A 13,283-nucleotide genomic window follows, 5' to 3' on the forward strand; every position below is an offset into this window, starting at 1 on the left:
CCATTTTTCCACTTATGACTGTGTGGAAAAGTAAGGGTTACTGACGGTGTGGGGCAGGTCGATGTGGGAATGACGTTTCCACTTAAAAGCATAATATGAAAGTTGTACCTTGATGGGATGGATATTTTAGTCTCTGAACAGTGTTGAATCACTTTTCCATTGCTTTAAATTTTTTAACATTAGAAATTAAAATTGTGTACGGTGACATGCTCCCTCTGTCATATACATTGTGCTAAACTGAAAAGCATTCTGGAGATGCTGCTGATTGCAGTCCCTGGATAAAACCAGCTACATTTATCCATATTCAAACCTGTTTATTGAGCTGGATGACAATGATGAAATACCTGCTTGTTTCCCAGATGTTTTGTTTCCATTACAGTGTTTGACTTCATAAAATATTAGGAAACGTAACAAAATGCAAATAAATATGAACCATGAGGTAGTGCTGTTGTGGTATTTTCACTGGACTAGTTAACCAGAGACCCAGAGTACTGCTCTGGGGACACAGGTTCAAATCCCGCCACTGCAGATGGTGAAATTTGAATTCAATAAAAATCTGCAATTAAAAGTCTAATGATAAACATGAAATCATTGTCAATTGTCGTAAAAAATGAAATCTGCTGTCCTTACCTGGTCTGGTTCACATGTGATTCCAGACCCACAGCAATGTGGTTGACTCTTAACTGTCCCTTCAAGGGCAATTAGGGATGGGCAATATATGCTGACCCAGTTTGCGAGGCCCACATCTCATGAACAAACCAAAAAAAACACAATCATTCCATGGACGCTATGGAAATAAATGTGGAGCACTTATAGCCATGAATATTACATTATTCTGATCCAGGCATTTGTGTGTGAAGCAGGTGAATATTTCATGTAACATAAAATGCCTCCTAGCCGAGCGAAAATAGTCTTGGACACTTGGCTTGTGTCAGCAGTAAGTTTTTTCATACAAATAACCTCTGTTTAAAGCCAGTTCCAATAGCTCATTTTCTGTTCAGCTAGATTTATAAACAATAGAACTTAGCAAAAATAGTGCTGGGTTCATTTTCAATTGCTGCGCATGGACCAAGAACCGCTTTGTAACTGCGCATGTCACTCTTTGCTTTGACACACCGTCGTTTCACTCACCATCTCTCCCAACCTCATTGGTCCCTCCTGCTTGCCGCTTCCCTCTCATGTCCCTATTACTCACTCCTGCCTCCTGTTCGCTGCTTCCTTCTCCCATTCCGCCCGCCGCTTCTATCTCCCACTCGCCGCTTCCCACCAACCGCTGGTTGACACCCCCCTCGCTTCTGCCCCTTCCACTTGCTGCTTCCCTATTCTGACCCTCTGAATCCCTCCTGTTCATCATCTCTCTTTTTCTCCACTGCCTCCCTCTCCCGGCTCCCTCACATTCTCCTCCCACTCGTTGCTTCCGTCTCCTGACCCCCATTCACTGTCTTGTTTGCAACTGCTCTCCACGGGCTTTGGAGAGTGACTACAAGAAGTATGCAGCTAAGGGACAAGGGTCGATAAAGGGGCAGAAAGTAGGAGGGAGCAAGAGAGGCACTAAGTGGGGCAGTGATGAGATGGGAATAGGGGTCGGGAGAGGGCAGTGGGGAGGCAGGAAGTGAGTCAGGGGAGGGAAGTGGTAAGTGGTAACCAGGAAGGAGTAAGGGGATTAGGAAAGGGAAGCAGTAAGTGGATGGCAGGAAGCAGCAAACGAGAGGTAAGTAAAAGCGCTCTAAATTATTAAGATTAGTAAGAATAGCAAGTTGAAAGAGGATTTTTGATCTTGTTATGTTTGAGGCAGCCAGAACCTACGGTCCGTAACGTAACCCACCTTTCTTGTGCTTCGTTCTTGGAAAGTCTTTTTCACTTATCACATTTTCATTTTGCAACCATTGTTTAGGAACACGTTGAAAGTGCCAGACAAAGGATATTGTAATCAAAATTATAATTTGTCTGCAATCTGAAAATAACAATTCATCATTGGACCAAAGTGAATTACTGCAGAAGCTGGAAACCTGAATTAGAAATATAATATACTGGAGACCAGTCAGCAGATCAGGCAGCATCTGTGGGGAGAGAAACAGAATTATAGATTGAATAATTGATCCATCGCAATTTATCTTTGTAAGTGGGGAAGGGAAAGGAGAAATGGCCATTGAGGTTTATTTAGGTAAGTTCACAATGTCCTTCACCGTGAATTCTTTTCCTTCACACCAAGAATCCCCTTCATTGTAAATAGTTGCCCATGGAGAGCAAGCTACAGAATAAAGAGCTGATGTAAATACCATAGTTCTATCATAAAGTAAAGCTATCCATAAAAAAACTTGCTAATAAAGCTAAAAGTTAATTTATAACCTGCTGAATAATGAAGAATGGCTAATAGTGTACTACATACATATATACCATGTATAAAGTTTCTGTAATCTAGCATTATACCAGCTGGCAGTCTCTGGTAATTGGAATTGCTGTGTTCAGTCTGATTTTTGACTGGAGATGTGTCTCCTCCTTCAGAAGCTGGGCCCACCACTTGTTGCTGAGTGGTAATGTTCACTGCTTCCTTTCAGTCCCACTCTCACGCAACCACTAATGATTATTGTTATCGGCGGCCTCTCTCTGGTCTCGCCTCCGGCTATTCTACAGAACCCTGTTCCCTTGACTCCCACACCTTTTGCAAGACCTCAACATCCACATCACTGCAAGATTACCCAACCACTCACTGGACAATGTCAGAATGTATAGAAAGCCTACAGTGCAGAAGGATGCCATTCGGCCTATTGTGACTGCACCAACCCTCCGAAAGAGCACTCCGAAAGAGCACTCCACTGTACATCTTAATGAACCAGTGCTTTTGATTGAGCAGTGCCTCCCATTCCCAGAACATGACAGATATCAGAAATTGTACTCACATATGGGGAATATTTTGAAGGCCAGAAGGAAGAGTAATTGGTGCAATAAAAGCAATCGTAAATAGCACTGGATGGGCACATTTTTGAAGTCCTTCACAGTCTAACAATCTTTATAAAGTAAATATTGGTTTGTGTTTAGAATTAGTGCATAGCTTTAAATGGTCGCAACTCTCAAACCTAACATTCAACATTTGAATTGAAATATATTTCGGGAAGTGAGGAATTGCAACCACGCTAAGTGACTAAAAGAGCTACTTAAAATTTTGGTTAGACAATATTAAGTGTCAAATCCAAATTTGGACTTTATTGAAGAGCTGGATGGAGGCAAAACTAAAGCTTGACATTATTGACAACACCCTGGATAGTCTGTATCTTGAACAGTGTAATTGTGATTTTTGGATATATGTATTGTTTTTTGTCGTCTGCCTTTTCTTTCTTTCCCTATCACATTGTTCTTTTTTTGCAGGTTGCAGTGGGGGATGTTGTGAAAGTGACCAATGGGCAGCGTCTCCCAGCTGATATGATCATTATCTCCACCAGGTGAGGCACCATATGAGGTTGCTCATTGCAGGTTGTTCTGAATGAGGCTTTAAAAGCAATGCTAATTGTTTTCAGTGTTGCAATTTTAACAAATACTTCCATATTCCAAAACTATTAGATGTTGTTAGTTCTGAGTGAATGAACAGACCTCTTGGCATGTGACAAAGTATTTTGAGGACTAGAAAAATAACTGAACTAATTTTTAAAATATCAGAAGATCTCCAGCTCTTAATTTATTCAGAGAATAATGATTTTTATATTTTAACTGTGAATGTTCCTCCTATTAATGTCATTAGTTTAAAAAAACAATTATCTCAATGGAGTACATATGAGAGGGTAACGACCTTTGAAATTCCCACAGTACTGCTCCTGATTTGATATACTTATCAGATTTATTATTGGCACATTTTGTATTAAACTTGTGGTGAACTTGTGGTACTCATCAAGATTAGGAACGGCAGTATTGGGAATGGACTTTTCAAAAGGCAGCACTTTTGTCCCTTAGTACCATTGGGCTGGTTTAGCTCACTGGGCTAAATCGCTGGCTTTTAAAGCAGACCAAGCAGGCCAGCAGCACGGTTCGATTCCCGTACCAGCCTCCCCGGACAGGCGCCGGAATGTGGCGACTAGGGGCTTTTCACAGTAACTTCATTGAAGCCTACTCGTGACAATAAGCGATTTTCATTTCATTTTCATTTTTCATTGCTGAATTCTGTTAGATTTTGCATGAGCTAGAAAGTCCATGTACGGGTACTCTGCACAGTATACCTCAATATCAAGCATGGGAGAGCTCCATCCAGTGTGAAAAAATCAAATTACTCCAGCAATAGCATATTTAACTTCAAAGTAGAGTAGGGGAAACAGTAATCAGGTGATGGGAAGTGTAGTCTCAAAGGAAAGTTTTGAGAATCTTGTTAGATGTGGAATGAGAAGTAGCAAGTTTGAGAGCATAGTGATGAAATAAGTAGCGAAAGACTGTCAACTTTCTCACTGCTGGTGAATGAAGGGATAAACAGAAAGCCCGAGTAAGATAAATAAAGGACATAGATTAGGAGAGTTTGCAGAATTATGGTGAGGTGAAGTGAAGCAGTAGAGGAGCATGTAAATATGTACGAGGATCCTGGCATCCCCTCACAATGGGTGGAATTCTCCTATCCCACCCGCAGCAGATTTGGTGGCGGGTAGGAATGGAGAGTCTGGCAGGAGCCAAAAAAGTCAGAAACTTGCTGGTTTAAAATCATGCTGCAATTCTCCCAATGACAGGTTGATGGTGGGTCGGTCTTGCCGCTGGCTGGTGGCGTGAACATCCTTTGTATCTCATTAATTCTCATTAAAACAGCTGGCTGCTGGTATCCCATAAGGGCTTCCAATCTTGGGGTAAACAAGATGGCCCTCAGTTCGCCAGAGACTTCAAGGTGCTCCTGATGTGCTGTGTACACCACTTTACCGGGGTTCCTGCTGTCCATCCCAATGCTAAACTGGTCTTCATGGGCGGCACCATTCTATTTGACCCATGGACCATCCTGTGTAACTGAAGCAGATGAGTACTGCACCTGGGGTTAGGGAGCACAGAGGTCTCCTCCCTCCAGTGACCACACATCTGTGTCAGTCTGCTGCGGGCTATTTTAGCCACTGGAACAAAGGTCCGAAGATCAACCTGAGATGAGGTGCAAGGCAGGAATGGGCTGGCAAAGACAAGGGAGGCAATGTAGAAGGAGGGTGATGGGGGAAGGGCAATCACGAGGGGATAATGTGTAAGGAAGGCAATGCAAGTGGGGAAGAGTGAGGGCTCATAATGGCAGCCAGGTGGGCAAGGAGATGGTTTAGGAGGACAAACAATGAAATGTAGAAAATAGGAGCTGTAGTATACTATTCAGTCCTCCAAGCCTGCCCCACCATTCAGTATGATCATTGCTGATCCTCTATCTCAACACCAAACTCAATGCTCTCCCCATACTCCTTGACCCATAGAGTCCAGAAATCTATGTATTTCCTCCTCCATAAATATATTAAATGATTTGGTTTCCATAGCCTTCCAAGATAGATAATTCCACTGGTTCACAACCCTCTGAGAAATTTCTCCTCATCTCAGTCCTAAATGGCCTACTCAGTATCTTGAGACTGTGACGCCTTGAGCGGGATTCTCCGACCCCCCTCCGACCCCCCCCCCCGCTGTCCTCCGAATTCTCCGTCCCCAAAAATTGCCTCAGCGTGAATTGTACCGCCCGCCTCGGAGAATGGCGAGGACCGACGCGACTCAATGGGCCCCGGGGCCGCCCGAATTCTCCGGCCTGCGATGGGCCGAAGTCCCGCCCGTTCTTTGCCAGTCCCGCCAGCGTAAATTGGAGTAGGTCCCTTACCAGCGGGACCTGGCGGCCTCCGGGTTCTTGGAGGGGCGTGGGGGGATCTGGCCCCAGGAGGTGCCCCTTCGGTGACCTGGCCCGCGATCGGGGCCCACCGATCCGCAGGCGGGCCTGTAGCGTGGGGATGCTCTATTCTTCTGCACCGGCGGCTGTAGCGGTCTGCCATTGTCGGTGCGGAAACGAAGCCCTCTGCGCATGCGTGGGGATGACACCAGCACACGCTGGCGCTCCCGTGCATGCGCCAACTCGCGCCGGCCGGTAGAGGCCCTTCAGCGCCGGTTAGCGTGGTGCCAAGCCCCTTTCCCGCTGGCCGGCGGGGCGCAAACCACTCCGGGGTGGGCCTAGCCCTTGAAGGTGGGGAGGATTCCACACCTTTGGGGCGGCCCGACGCCGGAGTGGTTCACGCCACTCCTCGGCGCCAGGACCCACCCTCGCCCCGCCGGGTAGGGGAGAATCCCGCCCCTTGTTCCAGACCTCCCCAATCTGAGGAAACAACATCCTGCATCCAGTCTGTCCAGCCCTGTTAAAATTCTTTACATTTCAATGCGATGCCTTTTCATTCTTCTAAGTTCCAGTGAATACAGGTCCAGTTGGCACAATCTTTCCTCATACAACCATTTTGTGCATAACTGATGAGCTTCCAAGTGTATAATCTGGCATGAGATCCCGCCACTCTAGCCAGCTGGAAAAGCTCTGCTGGAGTCTCCCACTACCGCACTTGTCTCAAAAGGGAGAATTCCCCCCGCAATGAAACTGTTTTAAGGCTGAATTAAAATCAACTTTGAGTGGTGAATCAGCAGCCGCAGAGAATTAAAGCAGATAATGTTATTTTCCTTTGTATTTTTAATTGGTGAAGAAGGGATACGATATATCGCAGTGTTTAAGATGACCCAATTTATCTGGCTCCAAAATCATGTTTTTACATATACTCAACTTAAAGGTTAACTAACCCTCACCATCCCCTCCCCCACCCCCTCGACCTATTCAGCCACAACACGTTACACTCTCATCAGTCATCAGTCTCAGTTTTTCAGCCCACAAATGCATGATTTACTTACCAGTACCTTAAAACTGAGAGCAAGGGATCAAGTGGACTATGTTGTGAAAATGCGTGAGAATTTGAGACACAGAGCAGGCCACACATGGCGAACGACCAAGAGAAGTGAATCTTCTAACAAAAGAAAGGAAGTATGAAGCCAGTTTCAAGCTAAAGGTTATATAACATTTACTAACTTGTCAAATAACTATCCTACGACAAGAGAATTTGGTGTAAGTGAAAAATTGGAGAGAGAATTGAAGAAGAAGTCTGCTCTGAAAAATATGCCTAGGACCAAATGCAGCATGCAACAGGAACCAGTCACTGGTCTGAGAAGCATATACCAGAATGGGTCCACTAAAATCGGCGTAATGCATACCTCATCATCAGATGCAATGAGCCAGTCCAAACCCTGAGTTTGTTGGGAAAGTGTTGGTTACAGAACAGAATCACTTGAAGAGGTTTTCAGAAGTCTTCTGTAGGTTAACTAAGTAAACTACCAGGACAATTTACACATGAACAGTAAAGGTTTGGAGGTGCCTCCATGCATAGGTCTATACATGGCCTTGCTCAATGCTATATGGGCCCTGGGTCTGGGCCATGTGCCTTCTTACACCACTGTGGGGCTGGTACTGTGCTTAGTCCCACATTTACCCTGTATGTGCTAGATCCTATACTACCAGACCCTTCTACTACACCCACCCCCCACAAGTCTTTATCCAAAGTATTTGGAGTTATACAAGTTTACATCATATCTTACATTACTATCAGTCTCATACATTTACTTTGTTGTTACTACATTATCACTATTATTACAGTGCATTTTGGAGCTAGATTTCAAAAGAGATTCAATGGAGTCTTCTGCTCCAGTTAAAATTTCTGCCTTCAACATCCAGGTCTTTCTCCAGAGTGTTTTCTGGAGATTTGTTTTCTCTGCACTCTCTAAGGGACAATTTAGCATGGCCAATCCACCTAACCTGCACATCTTTGGACTGAGCAAAAACCCTTCATAAAGAGTGGAAATGCACGTGTTGCCCCTCTTGATGCTTTGTAAGGTTTCATCATCAAGTTGTGGGATGCTGTTAATGCACAAATTCTAATCCGGTCATACATTCATAATAATAATAATAATTGCTTATTGTCACAAGTCGGCTTCAATGAAGTTACTGTGAAAAGCCCCGAGTCGCCACAGTCCGGCGCCTGTTTGGGGAGGCTGGTACGGGAATTGAACCCGCGCTGCTGCCTGTTCTGTATTGCAAGCCAGTGATTTAGCCCAGTATGCGAAACACTAATTACAGAATATCCTATTCAGTGGATGGAGCGGATGATGATTTGTTGTGGTAGGATGATTCTGAAGCTGAAAACACCGCATCCGATCCAGAGTGGGATCCTTACAATGTCAAAGTGACTCTGAATGAATTTGATTAACTCCGCATCGGATGCTGAAGACAATGGAGGCGATTCTCCAAGCCCCGCACCAGAGAATCGGAGCAACCGCACCACAATGCCCCAACGCTGGCGTGCGAATCTCTGAGGTGCGAAGAATCGGTGCCATTTACGGCGGTGCGTTTGGCGCGGCGCCAGCCGCTGGAATCGGCGGGCCTGCCGATTCTACGGCCCTGAATGGGCTGAGCGGCCGCTCTGACACAACAGAGTCCCGCCGGCGCCGTTCACCACTGGTCGCTGCCAGCAGGAACTCAGTGGGAACGCCCGGGAGGAGGGGGGGGCTCCTTCACCGGGAAAGGGAGGGCCTCCGAAGGGGTCTGGCCCATGATCGGGGCCCACCAATCGGCGGGCCAGCCTCTCTCTCTCTCTCTCTCTCTCTCTCTCTCTCTCTCTCTCTCTCTCTCTCTCTCTCTCTCTCTCTCTCTCTCTCTCTCTCTCTCTCTCTCTCTTCCCCCCCCCCCTCCACCCCCCCCCACCGTGGCCAGCCTCTGTACACCGACCCCATGTTGGGTCGGGGCCAGCGCACGTAAGAAGTTCCCCGTGCATGCACAGAATGGCGCGGCCCAACTGCGTATGCGCAGGATTGAGCTGCCCAACTGTGCATGTGCGGGTTGGGAAGGGGTCCGTTTGGCGCCGCGTACGGAGGCTGGAGCGGCGTGAACCGCTTCAGTGTTGTGCTGGCCCGGTCATGCCCGGGCCCTGTTCGCGCCTTCGTGAAACGCGACGGTTTTCACAACGGCGCGAACACTTGGCCGCCATATTGGAAAAATCGTCCCCATTGAATTTGAGGGGTTTTAAAAAGCATTGATCATAGTTGAGGCTAACTTTGTAGAATTAATTAATTCAATAAACCATACCACATTAGTTCAATATAAATTACCTGTGTTATGGTTTATTCACATTTCCAAAAGGTCACCACCCACACGGGTGGTTTACATTTTATATGTGGCATATAAGTTGTCACCTATTTTTGCAGGATTTTTGGAGTTTTCAAAGGTTGACTGACACACCATGATCTATGGAAACTTTTATCTCAGTTCAAGCTGGATTCTGATTCAAATTCCAAAAACTAAAAAAAGTTAAACCTCTAAACCGTCAGTCCCTCTTTTTGGAATTATTTTAATGGTAATGGCGTGTTTAACTTCCTTTTTTAAAAAGGAAATACTGCTACCTTTAAACTCTTATCCAAATATACGGTTCAACTACTTTCAGGATTTGATGTGTCGATTTAATACCAAGCGCATCTACTAAATGTGTTTTCTTAGATTGCTACCAAATAAATGGTTTGGTTCATTCAAGGTCCTTAAGGCCTCTGCTACTCTGTGCTCTCATACAACACCATTAATTCCTACAGTTTCCTTGTATATGTTTGCTTTCTCCTCAAATCCCTCTTAAACACTATATGGGTTATCCGATGCTCTCTAATAGTTTGCTTTGATAAAGCCACCAGGGACACGTTTACTTCCACTGAGAGTACAGAAGCACAGTTTTAAAAAGCAAGTCCCTCATAACAGACCACCAGGACTATAGTTTGCGAATATTATAGGGTCACAGAAGAAATGTCTGTGTGAGGAAAATTACAAATTATAATAGAACAAATTGTAAGTCTTGTTGAACTTTTTAAGGGGCTTTTTAAGTGGCTGGTTTCGCACACTGGGCTAAATTGCTGGCTTGTAATGAAAACAGGAAGCAGCACGGGTTCAATTCCCGTACCAGCCTCCCCGGACAGGCTCCGGAATGTGGTGACTAGGGGCTTTTCACAGTAACTTCATTGAAGCCTACTTGTAACAATAAGCGATTATTATTATTATTATTAATATCTTGGAACATTTAAGGTGATGCAACATTTTCAAAATAGTTCAGGTTGTTTTGAAGAGCTCACTTTTGAGTAGCCTTCAGATTATGCTAAACCTTTCAGAAATAAAACTATGCTACTATTGCTTTAATCCATTATCGGAAAAGTATATAGCCACTTACTGCCTGAACATGCCTTCATTAATATGTAATGAGAGGAAAATCCAGAAATTGTTGCTCAAAAAGTGATGAGATAATTGCAGTTCACTTCTGTTTGTATAGACCTTGAGCTATTCCTGTACTAGCTGAGGTTATTCATGAAAGCCCCGCCTTCTCAACCTTGCCCCTTGCCTGAGGTGTGGTGATCCTCTAGTTAAATCACCACCAGTCAGCTCTCCCCCTCAAAAGGGAATGCAGCCTATCTGGGACTATGGCGACTTTACCTTTATTTATTAAATGTAACTTGTGCAATCATTTTCCTTATTTGGCAGTGTTGAGTATTTTGTTTACCAATTAGATCAGGTTATCTTTATTGGCTAATTTCTGAATTGATGAATATCGAAAATGCAAGTGCACCAGAAATCCTCGCATTTAATTAATCCTAATTGAGACCAACATTTAGGTATTCCATACAACAATAATTATGGTACTGATATAACAATACATAAACCCTGTTTCTGGCTCAGCCTTGGAACATATTCTGTGTGAAATAAAGCCAGGAAGATCCCAAGTTCAGTTGGTCTATCCTGGTTGATTTGATCCAAGGCAGGGCAGAATCTCGGGCCCAAATTTGTCTGATGTTCCCACATACTTGCCCAATAACACCTGCTACATGTCGTATATATAATGGTGAGAAAGCCGTTTGATTTAGATGTTATGTCTCCCGCAGCCTGTTGATACTTCTTCTGAAGACTTGCACAAAAGAGATGTGTCAGGCTGCTGTGCTGGTCAATTGTAGGGCTAAAAATGCTGTAAAAACTTCATCCAGCAAGTGCTGTTAGATTAGGAGAAGCAAAATTTGGGAGGGGTTTCGAGCATGTTCATGTAGTTGTACAGTTGGAAGAGTAATGGGCAAGAATCTGGAAAGGAAATAAAGGAATAAATATAAATCGGGAATCTAATGGCAACAATGATTTTTAGATAAACTCATATCTTCACAATTACCAATCTGGTTTTCTGCTTGAAGAAAGAGATTGACTAAAATCTATCTCTGTCAGCTTTAATGGGTTCTTCTATATTGTTGAATCATTATTTAATGTTAAGTGCCCCTTTTCTGTTTATTGTTGCTTTTATGCAAAACATGTGCACGATGTTTTTGTGCTTTTGCTGTATATCATTGAACTAATCGCTTTTTCATTTCCCAGTGAGCCGCAGGCAATGTGTTACATTGAAACTTCTAATCTGGATGGGGAAACAAATCTCAAAGTACGACAGGTAAATCAAGTTCCACTCCAAATTGGTGTTTCATAGAAATATTTTACTATTTAGGACCTGATGGACACATGGGCCTTCAACTTCCTGACTTCCCAGCATAGGATTTGAGGGGTACTCCAAAGACGCGCTGGGGAATCCCTCTTGGAAATTCCCAGTCAAGGGTTTAACCGGCAAATGTCCAGAAGAGTTAACTTCCCTTCAGACAATTGTGCTGGGAACTATTCGATAAAGCGGTTTAAATTGCTAAATTTGGATGGTTCTGCCAGTGATGTGCTAGTCGTTAGTTCGAAACAGTTCGGAAAAAATAAAAGCACTTCTAACTTCAGCGTAACTACTGTACATACCCAGACTGAGCCCTGCATGGAACGTTTCTCACTCCCATCACCCCACCACAACTGAGCACCTCACTCCCCACGGTGTTCTCCACTCGCAAGGGATTCCCCAGCCCCAATGAGGAACCCATAATTCACAACAGCTAGTTATTGTCGGAAGCTCTATTACCTGAAATGTTTCTGGGATTTTTATGAGGATAGTGAAGTTTTAACTTGCTTTATTTCATTTTAACATAGTAGATGTACTTTAACATTTTGTATTTTCCCATTTATTTGGTTCGTGCCATGAGAAATATTTACTATGTTCCTAGTATTTCTTTTTAAAATGGAATGATCTAAATGTTATTTATCTTTCTTTTTTGTTAGGGTTTGCCCGTGACTGCTAATATTCTATCCACTGCAGATTTAATGAAGATGACTGGGAGTTTAGAATGTGATGGACCCAATCGACATCTCTATGACTTCACTGGCAACCTCCAAATTGGGAGCAATGGGTATTGCTAAATTTTGACATAATTGTTTTTCTCCTCCACTTGTATCATTTTCTCTAACTTCATTAGGCTCTGTTGCTCCCCATCCTGGAGGGTGGGCTTAAGACTGTGGCTCGGGTTATGCCAGTGACCAAGTCAGTAGGAGGTGTGTGAGTAAATCTGGCTAAATTATTACTTTGATAAATTATGTCTTGAACAGTACCAAAAATTGGGGCTTGATTCTGAAAATGGAACTACTAAGAAACATCAAAGTTCTTAACTTTCCAAAGTCGTGTTATCCAAACTCCAATCAAATGGATACAGTAGGTCTATTGTAATGCTTTCTTCAGAAACTCTGCATGCTTTAGGAGGGTTGCTTTGATGGGTAATTTTATTTGCTGCTTTATTAGTCATGGCAACACACATTAATTGCACCTTTAAGCATTACAATTGATAGACACTTTTGCCTTTCATTTTTAACCTTGATTATATTATGTTATCGTAGGAAATGTGGTATCGGAAGATGCTAGTGCTATCTTTTCAAATCTGAGTTATTCATCACAAGATACTTGGTTAAGAACGGGAATTTTTCTCCTTCGTTTACTCATTAGAATCCCTACAGTGCAGAAGGAGGCTATGTGGCCCATCGAGTCTACACTGAACCCCTGAAAGAGCATCCTACCTAGGCCAACTTACCTACCTTAGCCCCGCAACCCCAATTAACCTACATATCTTCGGACTGTAGGAGGAAACTGGAGCACCCGGGAGAACGTGCAAACTCCACACAGTCACCCAAGGCCGAATTGAACCTGGGTCCATGGTACTGTGAGGCAGCAGTGCTAACCACTATGCCACCAAGCATTACGTGTATGATGGCGTTTAATAGGAATTCATCATAATTCATCATGAGAGATTCATTAAATTTATAATTTATTCAACTCCTTAGTTTTCTTTGTTCTGACCTTCCT

At 43.8% G+C, this 13,283-nt stretch overlaps 1 protein-coding gene across 7 annotated transcripts in view; it reads left to right on the top strand.

Annotated features, from left to right (window-relative positions):
- The window catches only part of atp8a2 (ATPase phospholipid transporting 8A2), a 792,435-nt gene that overhangs the window by 293,478 nt on the left and 485,674 nt on the right, over positions 1–13,283 (top strand). For all 7 annotated transcript variants that reach the window (XM_038818743.1, XM_038818747.1, XM_038818746.1 and 4 more), the window contains 3 exons: positions 3,367–3,440; positions 11,444–11,513; positions 12,212–12,339. In XM_038818743.1, the coding sequence (XP_038674671.1) occupies positions 3,367–3,440; positions 11,444–11,513; positions 12,212–12,339 (272 nt within the window). The remainder of the gene's footprint in view (positions 1–3,366; positions 3,441–11,443; positions 11,514–12,211; positions 12,340–13,283) is intronic.

Source organism: Scyliorhinus canicula, chromosome 14, assembly GCF_902713615.1.
Source record: "Scyliorhinus canicula chromosome 14, sScyCan1.1, whole genome shotgun sequence".
Classification (NCBI taxonomy): domain Eukaryota; kingdom Metazoa; phylum Chordata; class Chondrichthyes; order Carcharhiniformes; family Scyliorhinidae; genus Scyliorhinus; species Scyliorhinus canicula.